The sequence below is a fragment of the Scomber scombrus genome, chromosome 17, assembly GCF_963691925.1.
Source record: "Scomber scombrus chromosome 17, fScoSco1.1, whole genome shotgun sequence".
Lineage (NCBI taxonomy): Eukaryota > Metazoa > Chordata > Actinopteri > Scombriformes > Scombridae > Scomber > Scomber scombrus.
In genome coordinates, this window is record NC_084986.1 from 20,476,680 (window position 1) to 20,498,243 (window position 21,564).

The following is a 21,564-nucleotide window of genomic DNA, read 5'->3' on the forward strand; positions in this document are numbered from 1 at the left end:
CCAAACAATGTTTCGCAGATGACAGGCAAACTGCTCTTCCACACTGCTGCACACGTTATGATAAATATCCCTCAGGCTCAAGATGCTTCTCACACAAGGTGCAGAAATAATTATTAAATCAAGCAAACATTAAAGGCATCTGGAAATTAATAAAAGTGTAATCACTAATATTGATTTTATAGCAAAATGCAACAGTGAACAGCAAAGAAATGGTAATACTGCAAGTAATTCTAAAAGCAAAGACAAAACCTTTAACCGAGCACACAGTTGAGAAATGGGATGTGGATGTAGTACAGTTGAGGTCAGAGGAAAAGAGAAGAGTGAAAATGAGGAGCAAAGAGGGGGAGAGGAGGAAAAAAAGAGGAGAGGACAAGACTGGAAAGGAGAAGGGAGGAGACAAGACAAGATGCAAGACGGAGGAGAGAGGTGAAAAGAGGAAAACAGTTTTTGACTGACAGGCGGGGTAGGAGAGGAGGGGAGAGGAGACGCTGACAGGATGACAGCTCTGATTTAGACACAGATAGAGTGTGTGTGTGTGTGTGTGTGTGTGTGTGCGTGCGTGTGCGTGTGCGTGTGTGTGTGTGTTCAAAAGGGGAAGCCAAGGTCAGGTTAATTGCAACGACAGATATGTGTCTGGCTGTCTCTCTTTCACACACACACACACACACACACACACACACACACACACACACACACACACACACACACACACACACACACACACACACACACACACACACACACACACACACACACACACACACACACACACAGACACACACACACGCAAAATCCTTCAGGAGTTGAGGAAAAAAAAAACTCTTTCTAAGTGTCAGTAGCAAGACTTTCTGCCTGATATGTGACAGATGTAAAGAACCTTTAAACATATTTTGTGTTCTTACTTACTCACATTTCAATTGGATGAGACCTTTAAAAAAATCCTAAAATGTAGTATTTTAGGAATGTAAGTATTTCAGAGAAAAGCTCCACAGGGCTAGTAACATATGAAAATACAGGTATGGATTTAATTTTTAATATCACTGACATGCTTCAAGCTGTTTTGTGTTATATGAAACGCTGCAGTAACATGAGGAGTTTATGTCTGAAACAGTTAAATTATTAAGAAGACATGAAATGATCTTGAAGTTTAAGAAACTGATTTGAAATGTATTTAAATTTTTAGTTCAGACTGCTCTTTGTTAGAAGACACATTGTTGGGAAAAAAAGACTAATCAAGTACTTACAACATTTAAAAAGAATCATTTTGAAAAGACTACCCTTCTGTCTGTTGGAGGCACTTAACAGCTAGAAGATCTATTAAAAAAGTGTTTATATACTCATTGGCAGCCTAGGCTCTAAGCTCCTGAGGGTGCTGCCCAGTGAACCTAAGCAGCGATGCAAGATTCAATGTGGAGTACTGTAAACCCTAAAGGCCTATATGGAACTGAGCCCAATCGTTATTGAGATATTGGATGCACAAAGTGTACAAACAAGGAGATGCAATTACCAAGTTTGCTTTAGAACAGGAATAGTTTAGATGGTGGAGGTAAAAATCTATTTGAACAACTAGTACATTGTTATGTATAGTAAGCAGAAGCTAAGCATGACCAGCCATTGGCCATTAACAGTGAAATCATGTCTGGTTATAACGTCCATCTGCATTGAATATGACTGGCGACTTGCTTTAATATATTTGCTGTCAGAAGCTGAAGCTGCTGATCTGCTGATACTGAGCATAACGTTAATGCTTGACTAGAAATAATTTGATATTTCTATGCAAATATGAAGGTCAGTTCTGTTTGAAACTCTCCCAATGTACTTTTAAAATCATCAGTTTCACTCGCCACACCTCAACATTTCTCATTTGCATGTAATGTAAGTGCCAAATAACAAGGCTGCTGAGAGCTAACTCCTTGTACTTTGCAAGATTATTGGAAGAACTCCTGCAGCAGAGGAAATGTTCCAGTACTCCTTTTTACAGCATGGACAGCTTCATTTTCAGATATTACATTACATTTCAGGATCTTGATTTTAAAACTTTTTAAAAAGCTATTGCACATCATGTTTTTAATGTACTTCAAAATAAGACATGATATAGTTGAGGCTGTTACTATTTAGTAATATTATTACTTAATGTTAGCCTTGACATATCAACATAAGACAACACAAGTCCTGAATCAGTGGAGGTGAAAGTGAACCATATGTAAATATTTGTGCTAAGTAATCTCATTTTTTCCTGTTGCTTTTCAGGAAACCACTCTGACAGGCTGGCACTTGATTGGAGAAACAGGAGGAAGAGTGTGGTCTGTTCACAGACAGACGCCTCCTTATCTCAGCGCCCGACACTCAGATGTTGTGAACGATCTTGGCTCCGCCTACTACTGGAACGCACCTGGACTATTCCTGGGAAACAAGGTTAGATGCAGACAAACACACATATACACACATATATCACCTCAATTAAAATAAAATGTTCATTTCTGCCGCTCTCAGCAAAAAACTCGGTAGGTTTTCTTGTACAGTTGAGAACAAAGAGACACACTGATACCTAGGAGCTACTGTATGTGGAGGAACAATAAACATTAACAATTAGACCATCAAATCCTTTTTTTATGGAACTACTTTTCAGGGTATTTAACAGTATGCGCTGATACTATCATTTAAAATGTTTATAATGTATGGTATGTATGCATTACATTTAGTCAAACTATATTTTGAATGGCTTGATAAACTTGCTATGAAAATATAAATTCGTCTGATACACAATTAGTATTATAAATGTAATAGTACATTAACTCCTGCCTGTATTTTGAACAGTTGAATAACACTTCTTATAGTCTTCTTCTTTCCCCCTGTATGTGTCACTGATGTGTCACATTGCCTTTAGCCATACATGAGTGAGTAAATCACATTTGGTGTAATGTTTCCTCATTTGTCAATACTATATATTACAATTTCAGTCCAATAAGTGTATTTTGCGTGATAACGATTCTGAAAATGATGAAAACTCTTTTGCAATAATGGTTACATGGTATAGACTTTTGTACACTATAATAACACAACCACAATCTCATGTGTCATCTGACTGTCCAAGCGCTTTCATGTTACTGCTAACTGACTGTGTGCATTACAGCATGAGCAATTCTTACCATTTCACAGTCTAATGATGGCACTGACAGGCAAATATGTAAAGACCACATCATTAGAGCAAACATGCGCATACTGTACAGTATAAACAGGTTGGTTTATGATCTAAAAATATATGCTGTATATATAAGTCTGGTGAAAACATATCCTGCTGGGACGCTCACCTCCCTCCAAGCCCTGCTTTTCTGGATCTACTTCTGCTAATGTCGACTGTTTGAATTTGCGCTGCGGTTTTTCTGTGGCCATGATTAGACTTTATCACTCCAGCTGGCAAATAGCTTCAGTCCATGTTTCTGAAGTCGAGTTGTTGCCCTGCTACAGCAACAGACTGACTGTGATGTTTGTCTGGGTGTCATGGCTTAGAGGAATATACCACTGAATTTCATTACTTTAAACCCTGTAGGCCTAGCTTGTCATCTCACTTCTTTGTCTGAACCTCTATCCCTCTATTCCTCTAACCATCCCTCCATCCCTGCTTCTTTTCATTGGTCTGCTCCTCTAACTCTCACTCCGTCTCTCCAGGACTCCCATTTTTCACCTCCCTGTTCCTAAATCATCTCCCTCTACTTCCCCCGAGCTATCTCCTCTCTCTCTGTCTCTTTCTGTATCTCTCTCTCTCTCTCTCTCGCTTTGTGTCTCTCAGGGTAAACAGTGTTTCGCCTGTTGAACTCGATAATCAACTGTTTTTCTCTTAGCGCACACACACTCACACACCAACACACACTCGCACACATGCACGGACACAAACAGAAACCCCTATTCTCATTCAAACACATACTCGCACACACACTGCCAGGCCTATATAAGTCAGATAATGATGTGTTTTGGAGGCATTAGGGACAGCGGAGCAGAACCGAATGCCTCCAAACATGGGAAACAAACAAATTACCACTGTGTGTATGTGTGCACGCATGTGTGTGTGTGATGGCTAGGAGCAGTGTACGAGCACTGTATGAAAAAGCGATTCTTTGCTTCAATCTCTGATCGTGTTACAGAGATAGATGCTATGTGACTTGACTATGCGACTCTGTCACATACACACTGTGGTCTATCATGTTAGCGTGTATCATTGGAAGTGACAGGCTGTGTGTGTAATGACAAACTAGCAGTAGATATATCTAAGTATAAGTGTGTGTCTGTGTGATGATGAGCTCAATTCTCCTGCATGACCTCCCATCTCATTAACGCTGAGGATGCTCATTGGCCCGTTAGCGCGCTCCGTAGGTGCTCATTGGTCCAGAAGCATGTTCCACTGTTGCTCATTGGGTATTTCATCGGCTGTGTAGGACCAAGGACTGCTCACTCACCAGAATAGCCATTACTTTCATTAGAGCTCGCTCTGCTAAAAGAGGAGTTTTAGATTGTTTCTGGTTTATTTGGCAATGGAGGGCAGATAAGTGGCATTCAGAGTGTAAAGCTAAAATATGAACTCACAGCGTTGCGTGTATGGAGGTGTAGCATTATTTTAATGAAGTGTTCCGCATGTGTAAAGCTTTATTTTAAGATGATTTTGAGGACATTTCAACTTTATAAGACTGTGAACCTTTCAGAAGATCTGGCAGATGAATCAGTTACCTTTTAACTTTCAGTTCAATTCAATTTTATTATATAGTAGATCACAATGGACGATGGCACAATGGCATGGACGTCAAGCAGGACCACAGCAACACAGAGTCTACGGCCGTGGTTCACTGAAGCTAACAATCAAGAAGCCAAACTGTCTTTTACAGCAGTGCTTATCAGTTCATTTAGGTTATTAAACGACCACGTGTAATATGAAAGGCGTTGCTCTGATTGATAAATGCACAGAGAATTATCACTCTTTCCCTCACTTCTACTTTGTGTTTTAGTGACTTTTCAGCTCATTGTTTTGGTTGTACAGTCAGTAACATCATTGTTTAACTCAGTCTCACTGCTTGAATTAACCTTGTGACTGTATATATTACATATTTTCCGTATATTTCATCTGTGATTGTTGATATCTTGAGGTCCAAATGTTCTTTTAGAAACGTTTCCAAGCTGGCAAGAGTACAGCTCTTAGAAAAAACAGAGTATTTAAGCAGTAAACAATTTGACATTAAAACAGCTGAATATTCAACTGGATTCTAGCTCTCAGCGAGTGACTCACGAGTCTTCAAAAACAGTCAAATCCTAATCTCCATGTTTCCATCTTGTACGGAAGTTAACTAACAGATTCACAGTCAAGGCAGATAAAAGGCTGGAAAAACAAGAACCGTTCATCATTTGCAGTAGAAGAGTGACAGAGATGGACAGACCGAGAGAGGGATAGCACTGGGAGACTGAGTGCAGAGAGATAAGGCGGGTGATGGATGAACATGGAGAGAGAGAAGAGAAACATCCTTTGCTGACAGCTGATGAAAGAAAGCTCAAAATATGCTGAAACTTGACAAACACACAGATCTGCACCATTGTACAAACACACAACTCAAGATTGTGTTGCATTTCAACTTCATCTCAAACTCTGCATCAACCTTCCCCAACTCTCCGTAACCTTTACTTCATCTTTCTTGTTTCCCCTGTCTTCTATATTATTCATTAACAAAGGAACAACACAAAATAATACTCCTTTAAGAAGAAAACCTGCTACAGGTGAAACCTGAGGCAGACAAGTGACAAATAGTTCAGAAAAATGCTCCTGTTTCACCTTGGTTATAGAGGTTGACACCTAGCAAATGTGATGAATGAAAACTGTCTTAAAAGTGTTACTCTTGAACACTTTTGTGGAAAAGAAATGTCCCCCTTTCTACAAAAAGATCAGTAGCCTTTACCAAGCTGCTTAGCTTTGACGTATGAGAGAGAACAGTGTGTGTAGAGGAGTTTGTGTATAGTGCCACTCCTAATCTGGTCATGATTGCATGAGATGGATTTCCCCCCTCCCCATTTTCTCACTTACTTCTCTCCCCTCCCCTTTTGTTTTTTTCACTTACATGGCTGAAAAAGTGCCTTTACACCAATCACAGTGGATTTGTTCCAGTTTTCATCAACCAAATAATTTGGTATCACACACATTTGTGCTTCTGGAAAGTGTTTGCAGAGCTCTACGGAGCAATCCCATGGCACACATAAAAAAAGGAAACCACATGTAAAAGGTTATCGTTGACCTCTGTTTTCATTACAAAAATATAATTAATATGCAATGCAGTGTATGTCGGAATCTAGTTTGCCGCAGTTAGTACTTGGAAATTATATATTTTATTCTTGCGACATTGTTTCCTCATGTTGCAAGAGATGCAACATCACCTGCCCCTCTGAGTGTTTTCTGAAGAGCACGAAAGAGGATAAAAGCTCTCGATAACTGTCAAGATGTGTGAACTAATTTAAGTCCAGCTTTGTGGCACAAAGCTGCTATAGTGCTGTGCATTCCCCTCATTTTCTGACAAATTGAACCTTGTGGTAGTTAATATAGAATGCTGTGTAGTTGTTGTTGGAAGCTGAAGGTCTTGTTTGTTTGTATACTCACAGCATTGGCATCATTTAACTTTATCCTGATGCTGTGATGCTGTGTGTAGCATGAGAAATTTCAAGCTGTTACAAAATCATCCCAGCCTTCAGTCATTAGCTGTTCCCTAGATAATAGACACTAGCTAGTTAACGCAATAATTAGCAGTAGACTTCAGTAGATTTCAGACACTTCAAAACACTCATTTTGCATCACCACTGACCACTAAATACAACACATCGCATTGTGGGATTTTTAGCATTGTTTGAATTTTTAAGGGCACTATACTGCACGTATTCTTTACACTCACAATTTTGACACACTGATAAAATGATGGATAGTAAATGTAGTGGGCTATATGGTAAATGGAGAATGATTTCAGACACAGCCTAGTGGATCTGTACTGAACTTATTGGATATATCATCATCTTGCCATTGCTTGTTACTTCAAGTCTGATGCACAGCAAGTGGCTGGAGTTGACTTTCAAGAGTCAGCGAGCCGTGGGAGTGCAGAACAATAATGGATTGGCTCTAAGAGGCAGGAAGCAAATGAGTGGAGCTACTCTTAGTCATCTCACTGGATGAGATGTGCATACTGAGTTACAGTACAATCGACATTCACTCCTCTGGCTCAAGCAGTGAAGATTATGATGTCGTGGTCCCGCACATAACTGCATGACAAATTCAACAATGCTGCTGCTTCCTTCTTCTGTTTTGTGGCACAGATACGGTTGTTGAAATTGACAGAGAATGTATAATGAAATGCTTAATCATTTTTAAGGTCAGGACGTCTTAAACTTTTAAGACATTTCTACCCCTGTCCCACTTGGAGATGGCTGATTAACCAGTCGTAAAGATTAGAACGGACCTTGTTTTATTCGTCTCTATGGGTGTTTATGGAATGACCTCGAGCCAGAAGATAACTCGGCGAGCTGTTTGTGTCAGTTCATGACCTTGCTGTTCTCAGACCCAGGATATAAGAGGACACTTCAGATGTTTATCTGTAAGCACTTTTTGAATAAGCAACATGTGTTCAGCAGTCTGCTACTACATTCTGTGCCTGTGTAGTAGATATGTTCAACTTATTATATTCTACCTATTGCAGTGTTTAAAAATGTATTGTAAGGTCTGTAATTTAAAGCTTATGTACCATTGTATGCATGTAACCATTGCAGATCCTAACTAACACCCAAATTGTTTTACCTAATCTTAATCAAATCAACCCTACCCAAAACCTCACCATAAGTACATGAGTGAAAATGAGTGCATATACATCACAAAATGTATGTTTCCATGCAAATATGTGGCCCTAATCAAGAACAGCATCAGCCCCCGACCCCTGGCTACCCCCTTACTTCAATCAGCAAAGTGAAAATGCCTCAAGTGACCACCTGTAATGACAAAACTTCAACTGAAGGCAAATCACATGCAGAACTGACCATCTGACAGCCCACCTCACGAAACTCATCCGTCTCATTCCCATCTGCCGACACCCTACTCAGGGTTCACACCCCCAGAGTGACCCCTAACCTGATACACAGCAACCAAGACTGGACCCCCCCAGACCACGAGTTGTCCCCTACATCCATGTCCTCCCGTCACAGGAAGTTGCAGAGGAGCATCAAGTCAGTGTATCACTAGCCACCGAAAAACCTGGGAACATCTCTACTACCACGTTGGTTTCCCAATGCTGCTTTCAACTCAAGAGCACTTTCCAAGAGCGATCCTCGATGCTGTCAGTGTCAGACACACTCGTGGACACAGTGTCCCTCTACACCAGGAAAATGTGTGAATGCACGATGCCCAATTTGCCTCTAGGATCCTGCACCTATTTCCCAACATCAGGCGTGATGGGAGAAAACCGAAAAAACCCTGCACAGATGCCACCTCCTACGATACACAATCAAACAAGACAGCACCCAGACATCCCCCCAGTGCTTTTTATTTTTACTTTTTCACAACATATATCATTCACACACACACACACACACACACACACACACACACACACACACACACACACACACACACACACACACACACACACACACACACACACACACACACACACACACACACACACACACACACACACACACACACACACACACAGGGTCAGTTCGGTTGTATGTTATTCAGCATTCCACTGTCTATTGGTCCATCTGGAGCCAATCTAACCCTCCTGCTAGAAACAACAACAGTCTATGTGTGTATCTGTGCCTGTGTGTGGGAAACGGGTAGATAAACAGAAAGTGAAAACTCCCAATACCAATTGCAAACAACCACAGGCATCAGAAAGACAACCCAGGTGTGTGTGTGTGTGTCTTTGTTTCTCTTGGTATTTGTGTGTGTTCTTGTGCATGCCTGCATGCGTGTGTTATTTTAGGGGAGTTTGTTTTCTGAAGCTTTTGTGACAATCTGGTTTTGATTTCCTGAAGGATGATTTTCTTTGTCCCCCTCCTTTCCCACCCAGCCCCCGCCCCCCACCAAAATCTCCTGAAGAGAGTGTTGGTTGCCACTGTCTACTTTTGTACTCCCAAAATTGACAGCAAATTGACAGCAAATATGAGATGCAGATTGGAAGAACATATTTCTCTGAAGAAACTAGCATGCGGGATGCACTAAAGCAAGTCATCTTCTAATTGCTCTCTTCCACAGTAATGTCATTGTTAACAACAGGCAGTAAATAGTTTCATTAGTAGTTATGGTACTTTTCTTCTACACCCACATAGTTTATGATTGTTTCTTACCTCTAAAATAACCATGGCTGATTTCTCTCCAGTGTACAATATGGTCAGGAAAAACAAACAGTGCTGATTTGTTTCTGTTTTTGCTGCGATGCGAATGTACCCATTAAATCCAATTTTATGTTTAGAGGGTTGTATGCAACGGGGAAAAGGTTTTACATTTTATTATAATTTCTTAGGTTATATTATAACTTAAATTGAAACCACTGTAATGGAATAATGTAAAAAGAAACAAACAAACTGTCCTCTATCAATATATTTTGTGACGGAATTGCTTTTTTAAAGAATATTTTTAGCATGTTTGGTTCCTTTTCATGTGTCAAGAACAAAGCTGTCCTTTTCACACATAGCTTACAGCTACTTTACAGATGCTTGAGCCTGACTAAAACATATCAACAACTATTGGCTGAATTTCCAGTACATTCAGTACATTAAGTAATGGTATCTGCAGGATACACCCCAATGACTATAGTGACTTCTAGTGCCACCAGCAGGTCAAAGTTTACACTCATCCATTGAAATATCTCAACATCTTTTAGATGGAGTGGCACATAATTGTGTATAGACATTCATGGTTTTCCAGATAGTGAGTTCTGATTCCTTTTTAACCTTTGATTTTTTCTTTTAGATTAAATGTCTGGACAATTATTGGCTGGATTGCTGTAACAATTTCTTCAGACATGTATGCTGCCCTCAATATGAATTGTATTGATTTTGGTGATCCCTTAACTTTTCATCTAGTGCCATCATCAAAATGTGTTTGTTTTTCATTTTAAATAGCAAATGTTGACATGCCAACAAGCTAAGCTAAGATGGTGAACATGGTAAACAATAATACCTGCTGCACATCAGCATATTAGTATTGTCATTATGATGTTAGCATGCTTACGTTTGCTCAAAGCACTGCTGTGCCTATACAACCTCACATAGCCATTAGCTGTAGACTCACTTCTGCTCTTGTTTCTTTCCTTTCTGGTGTTGTTTGGTTTGTTTGCTCTCTCCATATCTTTCTACATCAAGTTTCGAATAGCTTTATATGTGATAAAACTGTACCCAACAAAAGTGCCAATTTTGATCAATTCTCTGTGGGTATTGCAAAACATTGAAATAAAAAAAATATGGCAGAAGGTATTTTCTAACTTGTTTCACACATTTGTACAAATTGGTTGTTTTCACAGTTTGTTCTCCCTAAAAGAAATTCAACCGTAGCTGATATCTGACCTTTGTAGAATATCATCAATGTTAAAATCAGAACAGATTCACACTTAAAGGTCATCAAAGTACTCTTACTTAGTTATTCAAAGTTATGGAAAAGTCATATATTGCACATCAGGGCTCTGATTGGAACCCTGGAGGAGGACTGAGGTTGATAGTGACTCATTTTCACACCTCTTCCTGCTCCACACCAAACCCACTCCATAGCATAGGCAGCAAATTAAATCTCATCACTCGTGTCTCCTCCATCCTCTCCCTCCATCCGCTCCTCGTTTTTTTTCCTCCCACTTATTTATCTGTATTTTGTGTCTTTCTCCAACTGTCCCTCTGCATTTTATCCCCTTTCTTGTTTCTCTTTCCCTAGTTCTGTCCGCCCTCTACTCTTTTAGTTAGAGTTTTTCTCCTTTCTTTTCTCTGTTTCTCATCCTCTACTCTGTGTTCATAAGTTTTACTTCAAATTTCTTCTTCAACTAAAATATGAAGTCATGCATTTGCACTGCAGCATACAAAGCACTCTTACCACAACAGAAGCTGTACCGCAGAGAATATTTATATTGGCTAATCATTTCGTCCAACCTAATCTCATTTCTTCACTTAATAGTTGTGCTGTTGGTATGAGATTATTTTTCTGCATTTACACCAAAGACCTGTATAAACTGACATATTTTGTCAGGAAAACAAACACTCATCGTGGTGCCAAGAGGTTGACTTTGTTGTGTCAGATTCTTCATGAGGGTTTTAACAGCAAGGATTATGTCTTGTTCTTCTTATTCTGGTCACTAATAGAGCTAATAACAGGCTTATTGAGCTCTCAGGGGGATCCAGCTGATGTCTATTGTAGCTGTGTGTGTGTGTGTGTGTGTCTGAGTGTTTATTGTTCCTTCGTTTCCACTCCCCATAATTTCCTTCTCCCGCTGTTCTATTCTGTTGGTCCTTTCTCTTTCCTGTGTTTTCTTTCTTTTCTTTCCTCTCCCCCAGGATAGAGATGGGTCATTAGGTTGCCATGACAAAAGCTTTGATTGTTGTTTGGATTGGATGGACGGTGTTAGAGAAATGAGTTTTTCAGAGAAATGTCAATAATTTCAAAGGAAGTAAATTGTCATATTCAGGTGGCATCATCCGCAAAGGAGTGCAAGAGCCATTAGTCCAACACCGTTTCTGAGAATGTATAGGAGAAGCTTTTTCTTATTCTCAATACACATGTGCCAAACATAGGAGAAAATGCAAGTGGATGACTAACAGATCAAAGCCACCTTTTTGAGTTTTATCCAGATTTTGCCTTTGTAGGTTAGGAAGTGGTGGAGAAGCGGTCGCAGGACAAGTCTGAGGAGTCAATTTTGTACAAATATTTGAAAGAAGAAAACATAGTTCCCAACAACCTCTTCAGCTCTATAACATTTTTAGAAATGAATCCTTTTTTGGCAAACTTCTCACAGTTCATTTAACCTTGTTTATCTTTACATGTCACAAGCCAAAACGGTTTGGAGCCAATGCTTCTGTATAAATTGTCTTTTATGTTTCGCCAATGAATATTTTTATACTAATGAGATACATTATCATGCATAATGTGAAAGGGGTCACTCTTAAAGACAATACCACACATAATTATAATCCATCTACAGTTCCCTCTACGTTTGGTTTCAAGGCTTGCAACCTGACTGTTTAGCTTTAGTCTCACTGCTGTCATCAGCATGATGAACAGCCACAGCAGGCAGCTGTTTTCAGGGAAGAAGCTCCCACGAAGCCCCACTCTTCTCCTCATGCCCAGCACATACAAAACTAGCTGCTGAACAGAGCAAAAGGGAGAGTGAATATTGGACTTTAGTTCAATCAGCTGACTAAAAAAATGACTAGGAATACACTTTAATGTTGCACATTTTGCTCCATATCAACTGTTATGTTGTGTTTGCAGCTTGTTGTGTTGTGGACAAACAGTGGCCAAAAAAAGAAAATCAATGAATGCAGGTTTTAGCAGGAGACTTTTAGTAAATATACATGAATGCATACCTATTAGACATTTATTGTAATGCACATTTCTAAAATTGTATAAAATGATGTTGAACCAAGTCCCATACACAGTACCTCATTGCTCAAGTCCTTTGCCACTTTATATCTTCTTCTGTGGCATCCCTTGCTCTCATCATGCTGCTGTTCTCTTGTAGTGATGCCATCTATGCAAATAGAAAAAACCCCAAAACAAAACACTTCATGGAGTACTTCCTACTGTACGTAGGAGGCCAAAATATGAATACTCAGTCCATACTGGAGTGCATATTAGCTAATGGCGAGGGAGGTCGAGCAGCACAAGTGTTTGATACATGTATGCTGTGCAGTGTGGGTTTAAACCATGATTTTACTGTCTTTTGAAGTCCAAATCAGCAAATGGTTTTAGATAGAGAATAAGTGATAGTCAATAAAATGTCCACCCAAGTACACCTCCATGCCTGCTGGTGTGTATGCGTGTGTGTGTGTTTTCAGTCAGCTGTGAAATGGGCGATTCCTCCTCCCGATTTAAGAACTGAGAGTAATGATGTAGAATGGAAGAGGTTTATAGAGGCATTAAACCTACCTCTTACCCCCTCTGTAACTCTCCCTCTCTATCCCTCTTTCTCAAGCTCTATTTCTTCATCTCTCCTCTTCCTCAATGTTCCCCTCTCTCTGTTTTTATAGTGGCATTATTATTTCGCTCTCCCACCCATTACTGTTCAGGTTGGAGCGGAATAATAAATTTCAGGATCATGCCGACACAGCGTTTTCACCATATAAAGCTCATTCTGTGGACTCAACAGAAACACTGCACCGAAACAACACAAGACAACAAAGACTGTAGCATATTCTTCTTCTCTTTACTACTTTGTATTTATAAAGTCATTTTTAAGGAAAAACACTATCATTAGTATTATCGGTATAATGGTTCTAGTGTTTCGAGGTTGAGGTAGTAGTGGTTGCTACGATGTATCATCTCCAGTCCTGTGCATATTCACTCCATTCCCCATATACTTTTATTGAAGCCTGCACAATGAACGCATTCAAACATGCATTTCCTGTTCTGGTATAATCTCCAGCCAGGTTTGGGGGATTCACTGGTCAGATTTTGGTCACATTATGTTCAACTTTGACCAAGCAGATGTGTCTAGTTGGTTCAGTAGAAACACTGTGTTTGGAAATGGAGAAATTACTGTTCAATTTTGATCAATAATCATTTACTACCACCGTTAGAAATGCAACATCACATCCTTTATCCAGGGCTGAGTGTGCTGTGTGAGGAAATTTGAATGGAAATGCAATGTGACCTCACCTTTTTAGTTTTGGTTTACTTTGGTTAGCTTCTTAATCTTCCTGTGCCTCCAGTCAGGGTGGAATAAATACAGATGCACTGTACTTTAGAGTGAGTGGGCAAAAAAGTATCAAACAGCATAATATACTAATCTCTGTATCTGTTATTGTCTTTCCTCAGCTTTCAGCCTATGGAGGGGGTGTGGTCTACACTGTGTCGTATACTATAGACCAACGAGAACAAATAGCCATTAGGGTCACTTCAGAACCTGACCTCATCATAGAGGTAAGTTTACACACACACACACACACACACACACACACACACACACACACACACACACACACACACACACACACACATACACATACACATACACACACACACACACACACACACACACACACACACACACACACACACACACAATAAAATAGTGTTTAAATGTGTTTAAATCCAAAATGAATAATCAATAACAGAGTGTTGTTTAAATGTCTAAATGTATCTGTGTGCACCATGTATTATGGATATTTTGAGTGTAATATTTTTGACCTTTTAAATGTAAGTTTTGGACCTTGTTAACCCCTGAAATGAGGTCCGCAGCATGGTCAAGAACTCTGACCGGAGTGTTCCTAATAGTTAACATGTACTTTGTTTTTGGTGTGGGTGGATATCAACACACCCGGAGGAAAGCAACATGAAAACATGTGCGAATGTCTGTGTTTATGTATTTGTGTCTGCAATATTTACCTTTTTCCACAAGCCATTGACTTGTGTACCAGTGAAGACCACTAAATGAAGTGGCAAATAAAAACTTAAACAGACACCCCCCCCACACACACACACAGCTACAGCTGGCAGAAAAATGCTGAACGTAGTAATAAAAATGCAGATAGAGAGACTCTCCCTCCCTTCTCTCTCAGTATGTCTTTATAATGAGCTGGTTGTGATATGATGTATGGCAGCAATAAGCAAGCAGCAACACTATTAGTTAACTGTTTATATCTCCTATATCACTAAACATTGTGTGTGTGAGTGTGCTGTGTACACACGTGTATTTGTGTGTGCGTGTGCACGTTCGTTCACAGTGTGCCTAAGCAGCAGAAACAATCCAGTCATTCTGCACACGCAACTTTCTACCAATGACATGTTGAAGAAGAGGGCATTTTAATTAGAATAGTTGGAAAGATTTTCAAATACTAAATCTCTAATGAGCAACACATTTTTATTTTTTATTTTTTGGGTGAATATGATGATAAAAATGCACACATTTTTCACAGAAACAAAAATAAAGAACAGGAGAAGCAGAGATGGAAAATAACAGGAAGAATGATGAACACGAAGAAAAATGAGGAAGTAGGGAAATGAAGAAGAAGGAAGGGAGTAAAAAAGGAAGAAAGGGTAAAGGAAGACATTAGATGAGAAAAGGAGTGATGTAGGAAGGAAGGAAGGAAGGAAGGAAGGAAGGAAGGAAGGAAGGAAGGAATAAATGAGGGCGAAAGTAAGGGAAGAAATCAAGAAGTAAGGGGTAAGTGGGGAAGGAAATAAGGAACTAAGGGAGGAAGAGAGGAACGAAAGAGGAATGAACTTAAATAGTAAAATAAGGAAGTGAGGATTGAAATGAGGAATTCGGGGTTTGCAAGTGAGGGAGAAAGAGAGGAAATAAGGAAGGAAGGAAGGAAATGAATGAGGAAGTAACAGAGGAAGTTAGGGAGGAATGAAGTAAGAAAATTAATTAGGGGAGGAATTAAACAAGGAAGTAAGGAAAGATATAATGAATGAGAAGAGGAAAAGGGGAAGAATTGAGGAAGTAAGGAAGGAAGTAATTGAGGGGGTAAGTGAGTAAATGGAGGAAGGGAAGACAAGACAAAAAGATGGAAGAAGGAGAATATGTTAGGACAGAAGGAAGCATGGAAGGAAATAAAGTTAGGAAATAAGGATGGAATTGAGGAAGGAAGGAAGGACGGAAGGAAGGAAGGAAGATTGTGAGGAAAGGAGGAAGTAAAAAAAATAAGTGAGGAAGGAAGGAAATAAATACGGGAGGACATAAGGAAGGGAGGGAGATAAGGAGCAAATAAGACAGGAATTGAGGCAGGAAGGAGGGGGTAAATAAGGAAGGAAGAGAGGAAATAAGGGAGTAATTGAGGAACTGAGGAAGGAAGGAAATAAAGAAGGTAGTAAGAAATGCATAAAAAATGAAAGGAGGATGATGGAAGGAATAATTGCAATACGTAAGGAAGGAAAGAAAGGAGAAGCAAGGAAGTAAAGAAGGAAATAAATAAATAAGGAAGGAAAGAGGCAGGAGTTAAATAAGAAGAAAAATAGGGAGGCAAAGAAAATAAATATGCATGAAAGTCTGGAAGTTAGCAAGGAAGGAAATGAGGGAAATGGTAAGGAAGTGAGGAAGTGAGGAAAGATATCAATCAGGAAGGAAGTAAAGAAGAAAGAAAGAAAAAGGGGAGAGATGGATAGTCACAGACTAATCGGCCTGTGTTATTTAAAGATGTGTCAACGAGAGCGACAGACTGGGAGGAGTTGGGAGGAGGAGGAGAGGAGGACAAGTGTCGGTCTTGTTGTCAACAAAAAGCCTCTCCAAACGATGACAATAATGAACCACCTACACACTGTCAACCAGCTTTCTCCCTCTTCACTATCTCTCTTTCAGCCTTTGTCTCTTTTTGCTTCTTTTTTCACCCCCCCACTGTTTACTCTCAGCATATAGTTGTGATATTGCTTGTTCCGTGGCTCTGTGAAGCACAGGAAGAAGCTTGTGCCTTGAATGTTATGTGGATATGAATAGACAATAATCTCTCTGTCTTTGTTTGTCTGTATGGCTTTGTTGATTTCTATGTCTTTGTCTCAATTTATTGGGCTTCCATCAGCACAGTTGTAAAAAGAATAATAAAAAAACTAACATAACATAACTTTCACTGCACTAATAACGACTACTTTACTGCACTGCAACTATGTGTAACTTGAGTTTCTTATTCATTTAACAACATTAACACCAAAACTGACTTCCTATTAAAGTAAATCACTGTATTTTGAGATGTACTGTTATCAGGAAAACATATATTACTTCATGAAAACATTAAAAAAAGAAAAAGAATTGGAAACAAAATGATATCTCCTTTTGCAATAAGAATATCATTTTAAGAACCGATAGTAGACTTAGAGAACAAGACTGGCATAATTTCTCTACTCCAGTAAATCCCATGAGCAAAACCCGACAATAAACTAATCCTATTAACAAGTAGGCCTGATATGGCTAGACTGGCTGATGTGTTTCTTCATTATGAGGAATGTGGGCTCTGTCAGTCCCACATGCACCATCCTACTGCTGTGTGTGCTCACTATCATAAATATGTGTCCATCCACAGCTGAAAATAGTCCCCTATAATGCACTATTTTCTCCTGTTTTAAAGATGTTTGCTGAAATATGCAGTGCCCAGCTGTTTTAGGAAATTACTTGGCCTTTTTTTGGAGAGTGAATTTATTTGACCTGTTTTGAAAGAAGAACCAATATGGATGTGGCTGAGTGCCACAGACGTGTAGGGAAGTTGGAAAGTATTGAGACGTGCTAGTGCATCTCTGTTGGGTTTCATCTTTTCATGGGATTTATTGACAGTAAGAAAATAAAGGAAAGTGCCAACCTCATCCTTTCATTGTTTTTTAGGCATAATGAACAAAAGTGAGAAACAATAAAAGATAGACAGTAAAAGCTTTTCTTTCATAGCCTTAAAGAGAAGTATTAGCTCTAAGCTACCTACTTTTCTTTCCGTCTATGTCTCTGCATCTCTCAGCCCTGCTACTGCTTACTGTCTACCTATCCCTCCCTCCATCTCCTCTCTTTCAATTAGTTTTTATTTAATGGTTTATTGGCACGGTAAGCTCTCCCCCCCCCCCCCCCTTCCATCAGTAGTTGTCACTCTGCGTTAGCCGCTACATGCCATTGATCTGTTCTCAACAAGAGATAGTCAGATACGAGGGCTGGGCTCAATTCACTTTGCATTCAGTCCATTCAGAATGTCAATAGAAACTGCAGCTCATTACCTAATGACACATCATTCACTCTGACTCTCCTTAGTACCAAAAATCAGTAGGATATGATAGTGTTTTCATGAAATAGGCATATATTTAGAGAGCAACAACTTATTGGATTGATGGAATTAAAAGGGACAACAATAAAACATAAAATAAGGGAGAGCTTAAAAAGTTCATTTCCTCTTTCTCTGCCAGGGTGGCGGGTTCAAGATTATTGACAGAAGGTATGGCCAACCGGTGTACCCGTCGTCACCGAGCACCAATCACATCGCTCTCCTTCCTGAGAACTTCCTGTCATCAGAGACAAAAGAGCCTATCAGTCGCAGGGATTTCTTGTCTGTGTTGGCCAATGTGAGCAGCGTGATGGTGCGGGCCTCTTATAGCACTGACCTCAGTGCTGTGTACAGGTATGAACAGAAAACATGCACATATACAGTACACTTCACGCATCACATGTAACCTGGTAGGTGTATGATGACATACATATTATTTTAGAATGGTGTTAAGCATTATTATTATTATTATTATGGTCAACTAATAGCTTTATTAGATAGCAATAGTGGAGATGAAATTAGGTAGAATGAGGTGCAACAAAGGTCCCAGATTTGAACCAGCAATATTGAAGTTATTGTTGCTATGATGGCTCATCATTCGACATTCAGAATAAACTCATAAAGCAAAACACACAATAAACACATTTCCTTAACGCAAGCATTATTTTTGCACAGCCTTTAAACTATGTTATAAAACTTAAGACATGTTTTGACTGGTGGCATAAAATATCAAATCTCAGCAGCTTTGAAATACCACTGGTATAAGCTTTCATAAAGAAAAATATCTTCCACACAGTTGACTCACAAGCAGCCCTTTCTCATTTCCTCTAAATAACTTTTCTTCAACTTTCTATAACCTGAACATAAAGTCAAGCCTGAAAAACTCAATTCAGATATCTGTATTTCTAAAAACCCATTCAGCCAAACTGCCCTGTTTATGTGTGTGAAGATATATGTCTGATACCAATGTGCTACATGTTCATGCATTCTGTGTATGTACGTGTGTGTGTGCGTGTGTGTGTTTGGTTGTGTGTGTTTGCAGACTCCACTTATTCTCAATGCAGGTAGCAAATCCCTCAGCCAGCGGACAGAGCACAGCATCGGCTGTAGAAATTTGCTCTTGTCCTCCTGGATATGCTGGAAACTCATGTGAGGTAAATGCACACATTAACACATAAATACACATATTAACGCCCACTACAACTTTTAAAACCTCTACAATATCCAATAGAAAAAAGCCACCAGTTCAAGTAATATAAAGCCATATAGAATGTGCATATTTATTATAAATAAGCATTAAGAATGTCCCTACATCATATAAAAAGTATGGCTTTATTGTGTCTTTAATACGTCCAAACATATTTTCTTTGAGCATTTTTCAACATAATGATGATGAACAGATCCTTAAAAATAACATCACAGCGTAGTGTTTTGTTTAAGAGTGCAGCTGTCTTACTGTTATTTCGAGTCTTGAAAGACATATTATGTTAGTGTACACACACGCACGAAATTTACAAAAGTCAGATCTACAAACATACAAGATCCCACACAGAAAGATGCAGTGATACACACATAACTGCACACAAACAGACACACCTAAGGTGCTCATTAGAAGATCACAGAGTAATTACTCCACACTACAGCAACTTAAAGATAGACAACTATGTCAGTCTGCCTGTCTTTCTGAATGTGTTTGTGTTTGTGTGTTTCAGGAGTGTATTCTTGGTTTTCGGAGGGTTAACGGGATTCTGTATAACGGTGTGTGTGAAGCTTGTCGTTGCCACGGACATAGTACACAATGCCACGAGGTCACAGGACACTGCCTGGTAAGATGATCAGTAAGTGTATTGTTTGTCTTATGTATTTAATGTATTTACTTATTCTTTGGTCTTAATTGATAAGCCAAAAAAAAAAGATAAAATAAATAAACGAGGTAAAACTAACAAACAAGCTTTTTTCTTTAAGAAAAGGACATCAATGGTTGACAACAATAAATGTACCTCATTAAAAAACCTTGCTGCTTTTGATATTTACAAAAAGCCAAAGATGATACTAAAATGGAAAACATATCTTGGTGCAGAATGGTGCAGAATATTAAGCCACAGTTTAATTTTCAGACAGAATATAGCTTGTACTACGCCTGCACTAAACACATTATAACAAATTATAATAATTATAAATTATTATAACTATAATTTCTCTTTTAAGTCATAAAGCTGTCATCCTGTTTATCATCATTAAGTAGTGTTAAGTGACCTGCCTGTCATGAGTAAATGAGCTGAAATTGTTTTTTCTGTTTTCAAAGTCAACCTGCTTGCATGGACAGTATTGATTTTTCTGATGAATAATTGAGAAAGGCTTAGATTGCTCACGAGTATTGGTTTGTTTTAGTTCTGAGTTCATGCTATAAATTGTAGAAAAAACATTAATGTAGTTTTTTTGATGTCACTGATTGGTTTCTGAAAACTTGAATTGGATTTTGGCAGCTGATAGTGTTAGAAAATCCAAATTTGGGCAACAGGCTTGAACTCTGGAGCAACACAAGCAGCAATTGGTGATGATATCATCTTGTGGGAGTTTAAACAGGGAGACACTTTAAACCTCAGTGTCATCTTAAAGCCCTTGAACATGTGGCTTTAAATAAAAGCAGTTTTCTATAACATTCCTGCATAAAAAACCTTACCATAACTCCTGATTGGTGCACTTTCCAAATAAGCCCTGTAAAATAAAAAAGTAGTCAAAAGAAAATTACAAAATTCTTTGGCAGGACTTGGGGTTAGGCAGAGAGTAGTTATCAAGAAATGAATAACAAATCAGCAAAAACCTAAAAAGTAAGAGCTGCTAATGAGTAGCTCCTGAATAATATACTTAATATTAATAATAAACTAAATAATGTTGATTTTCTAGAGAAAAGTGTAGAAGATATGATTAGTTTATAAATATCTGTGAATTGAAATACTGGGCACTTTATTGATGAGTTCTTAACTCTGAACCAGGCTCTGTGCAGGTAAAAACTGTTATCAACAACAATAACCAGTCCTTCATGTTATCTCTCAAATGGTTTCATATGAAAAGATTAATACATATGAAGTTGTGAGTTTTCTCAGTCATTTTATCTTCAATACTATCTTTTTGGATACTGCCAATAAGTCTGGAAGAAGGAAATCCTCTTGGAGCCACCATCTAGTGGCCATTAGAGGAACTTTAGGTTATGACATTTACAGCCTGATTTCCTACAAAATACACATACACAAAGATAAAAATTAAGAGGGAGACACACACACACATACACAGTTACCAGTGCACTAATGCATGAACACACACACACACACACACACACACACACTAATAGACATGAACATATACGCCAACCTGCTCATGTGGATCCGCACACGCATCATCACTCCCCCGTCAATACATCGCCTTAGGCTTAAGCTGTCAGTTAGCATCAAATACACACCTCCCAACACACACACACACACACACACACACACACACACACACACACACACACACACACACACACACACACACACACAGAGAGAGAGAGAGAGCTGTGGGTTTTGTATTACCATGTTATGTTTCATTATAGATGAGGAGGATGTTGGGATGTGTCAGAGA

At 39.0% G+C, this 21,564-nt stretch overlaps 1 protein-coding gene across 1 annotated transcript in view; it reads left to right on the forward strand.

Annotated features, from left to right (window-relative positions):
* Positions 1 to 21,564, forward strand: part of lama2 (laminin, alpha 2) — a 189,317-nt gene that overhangs the window by 66,152 nt on the left and 101,601 nt on the right. Inside the window, exons 15-19 of the mRNA XM_062436956.1 lie at positions 2,251 to 2,415; positions 14,027 to 14,131; positions 18,086 to 18,297; positions 18,986 to 19,097; positions 19,656 to 19,769. Of these exons, the coding sequence (XP_062292940.1) occupies positions 2,251 to 2,415; positions 14,027 to 14,131; positions 18,086 to 18,297; positions 18,986 to 19,097; positions 19,656 to 19,769 (708 nt within the window). The remainder of the gene's footprint in view (positions 1 to 2,250; positions 2,416 to 14,026; positions 14,132 to 18,085; positions 18,298 to 18,985; positions 19,098 to 19,655; positions 19,770 to 21,564) is intronic.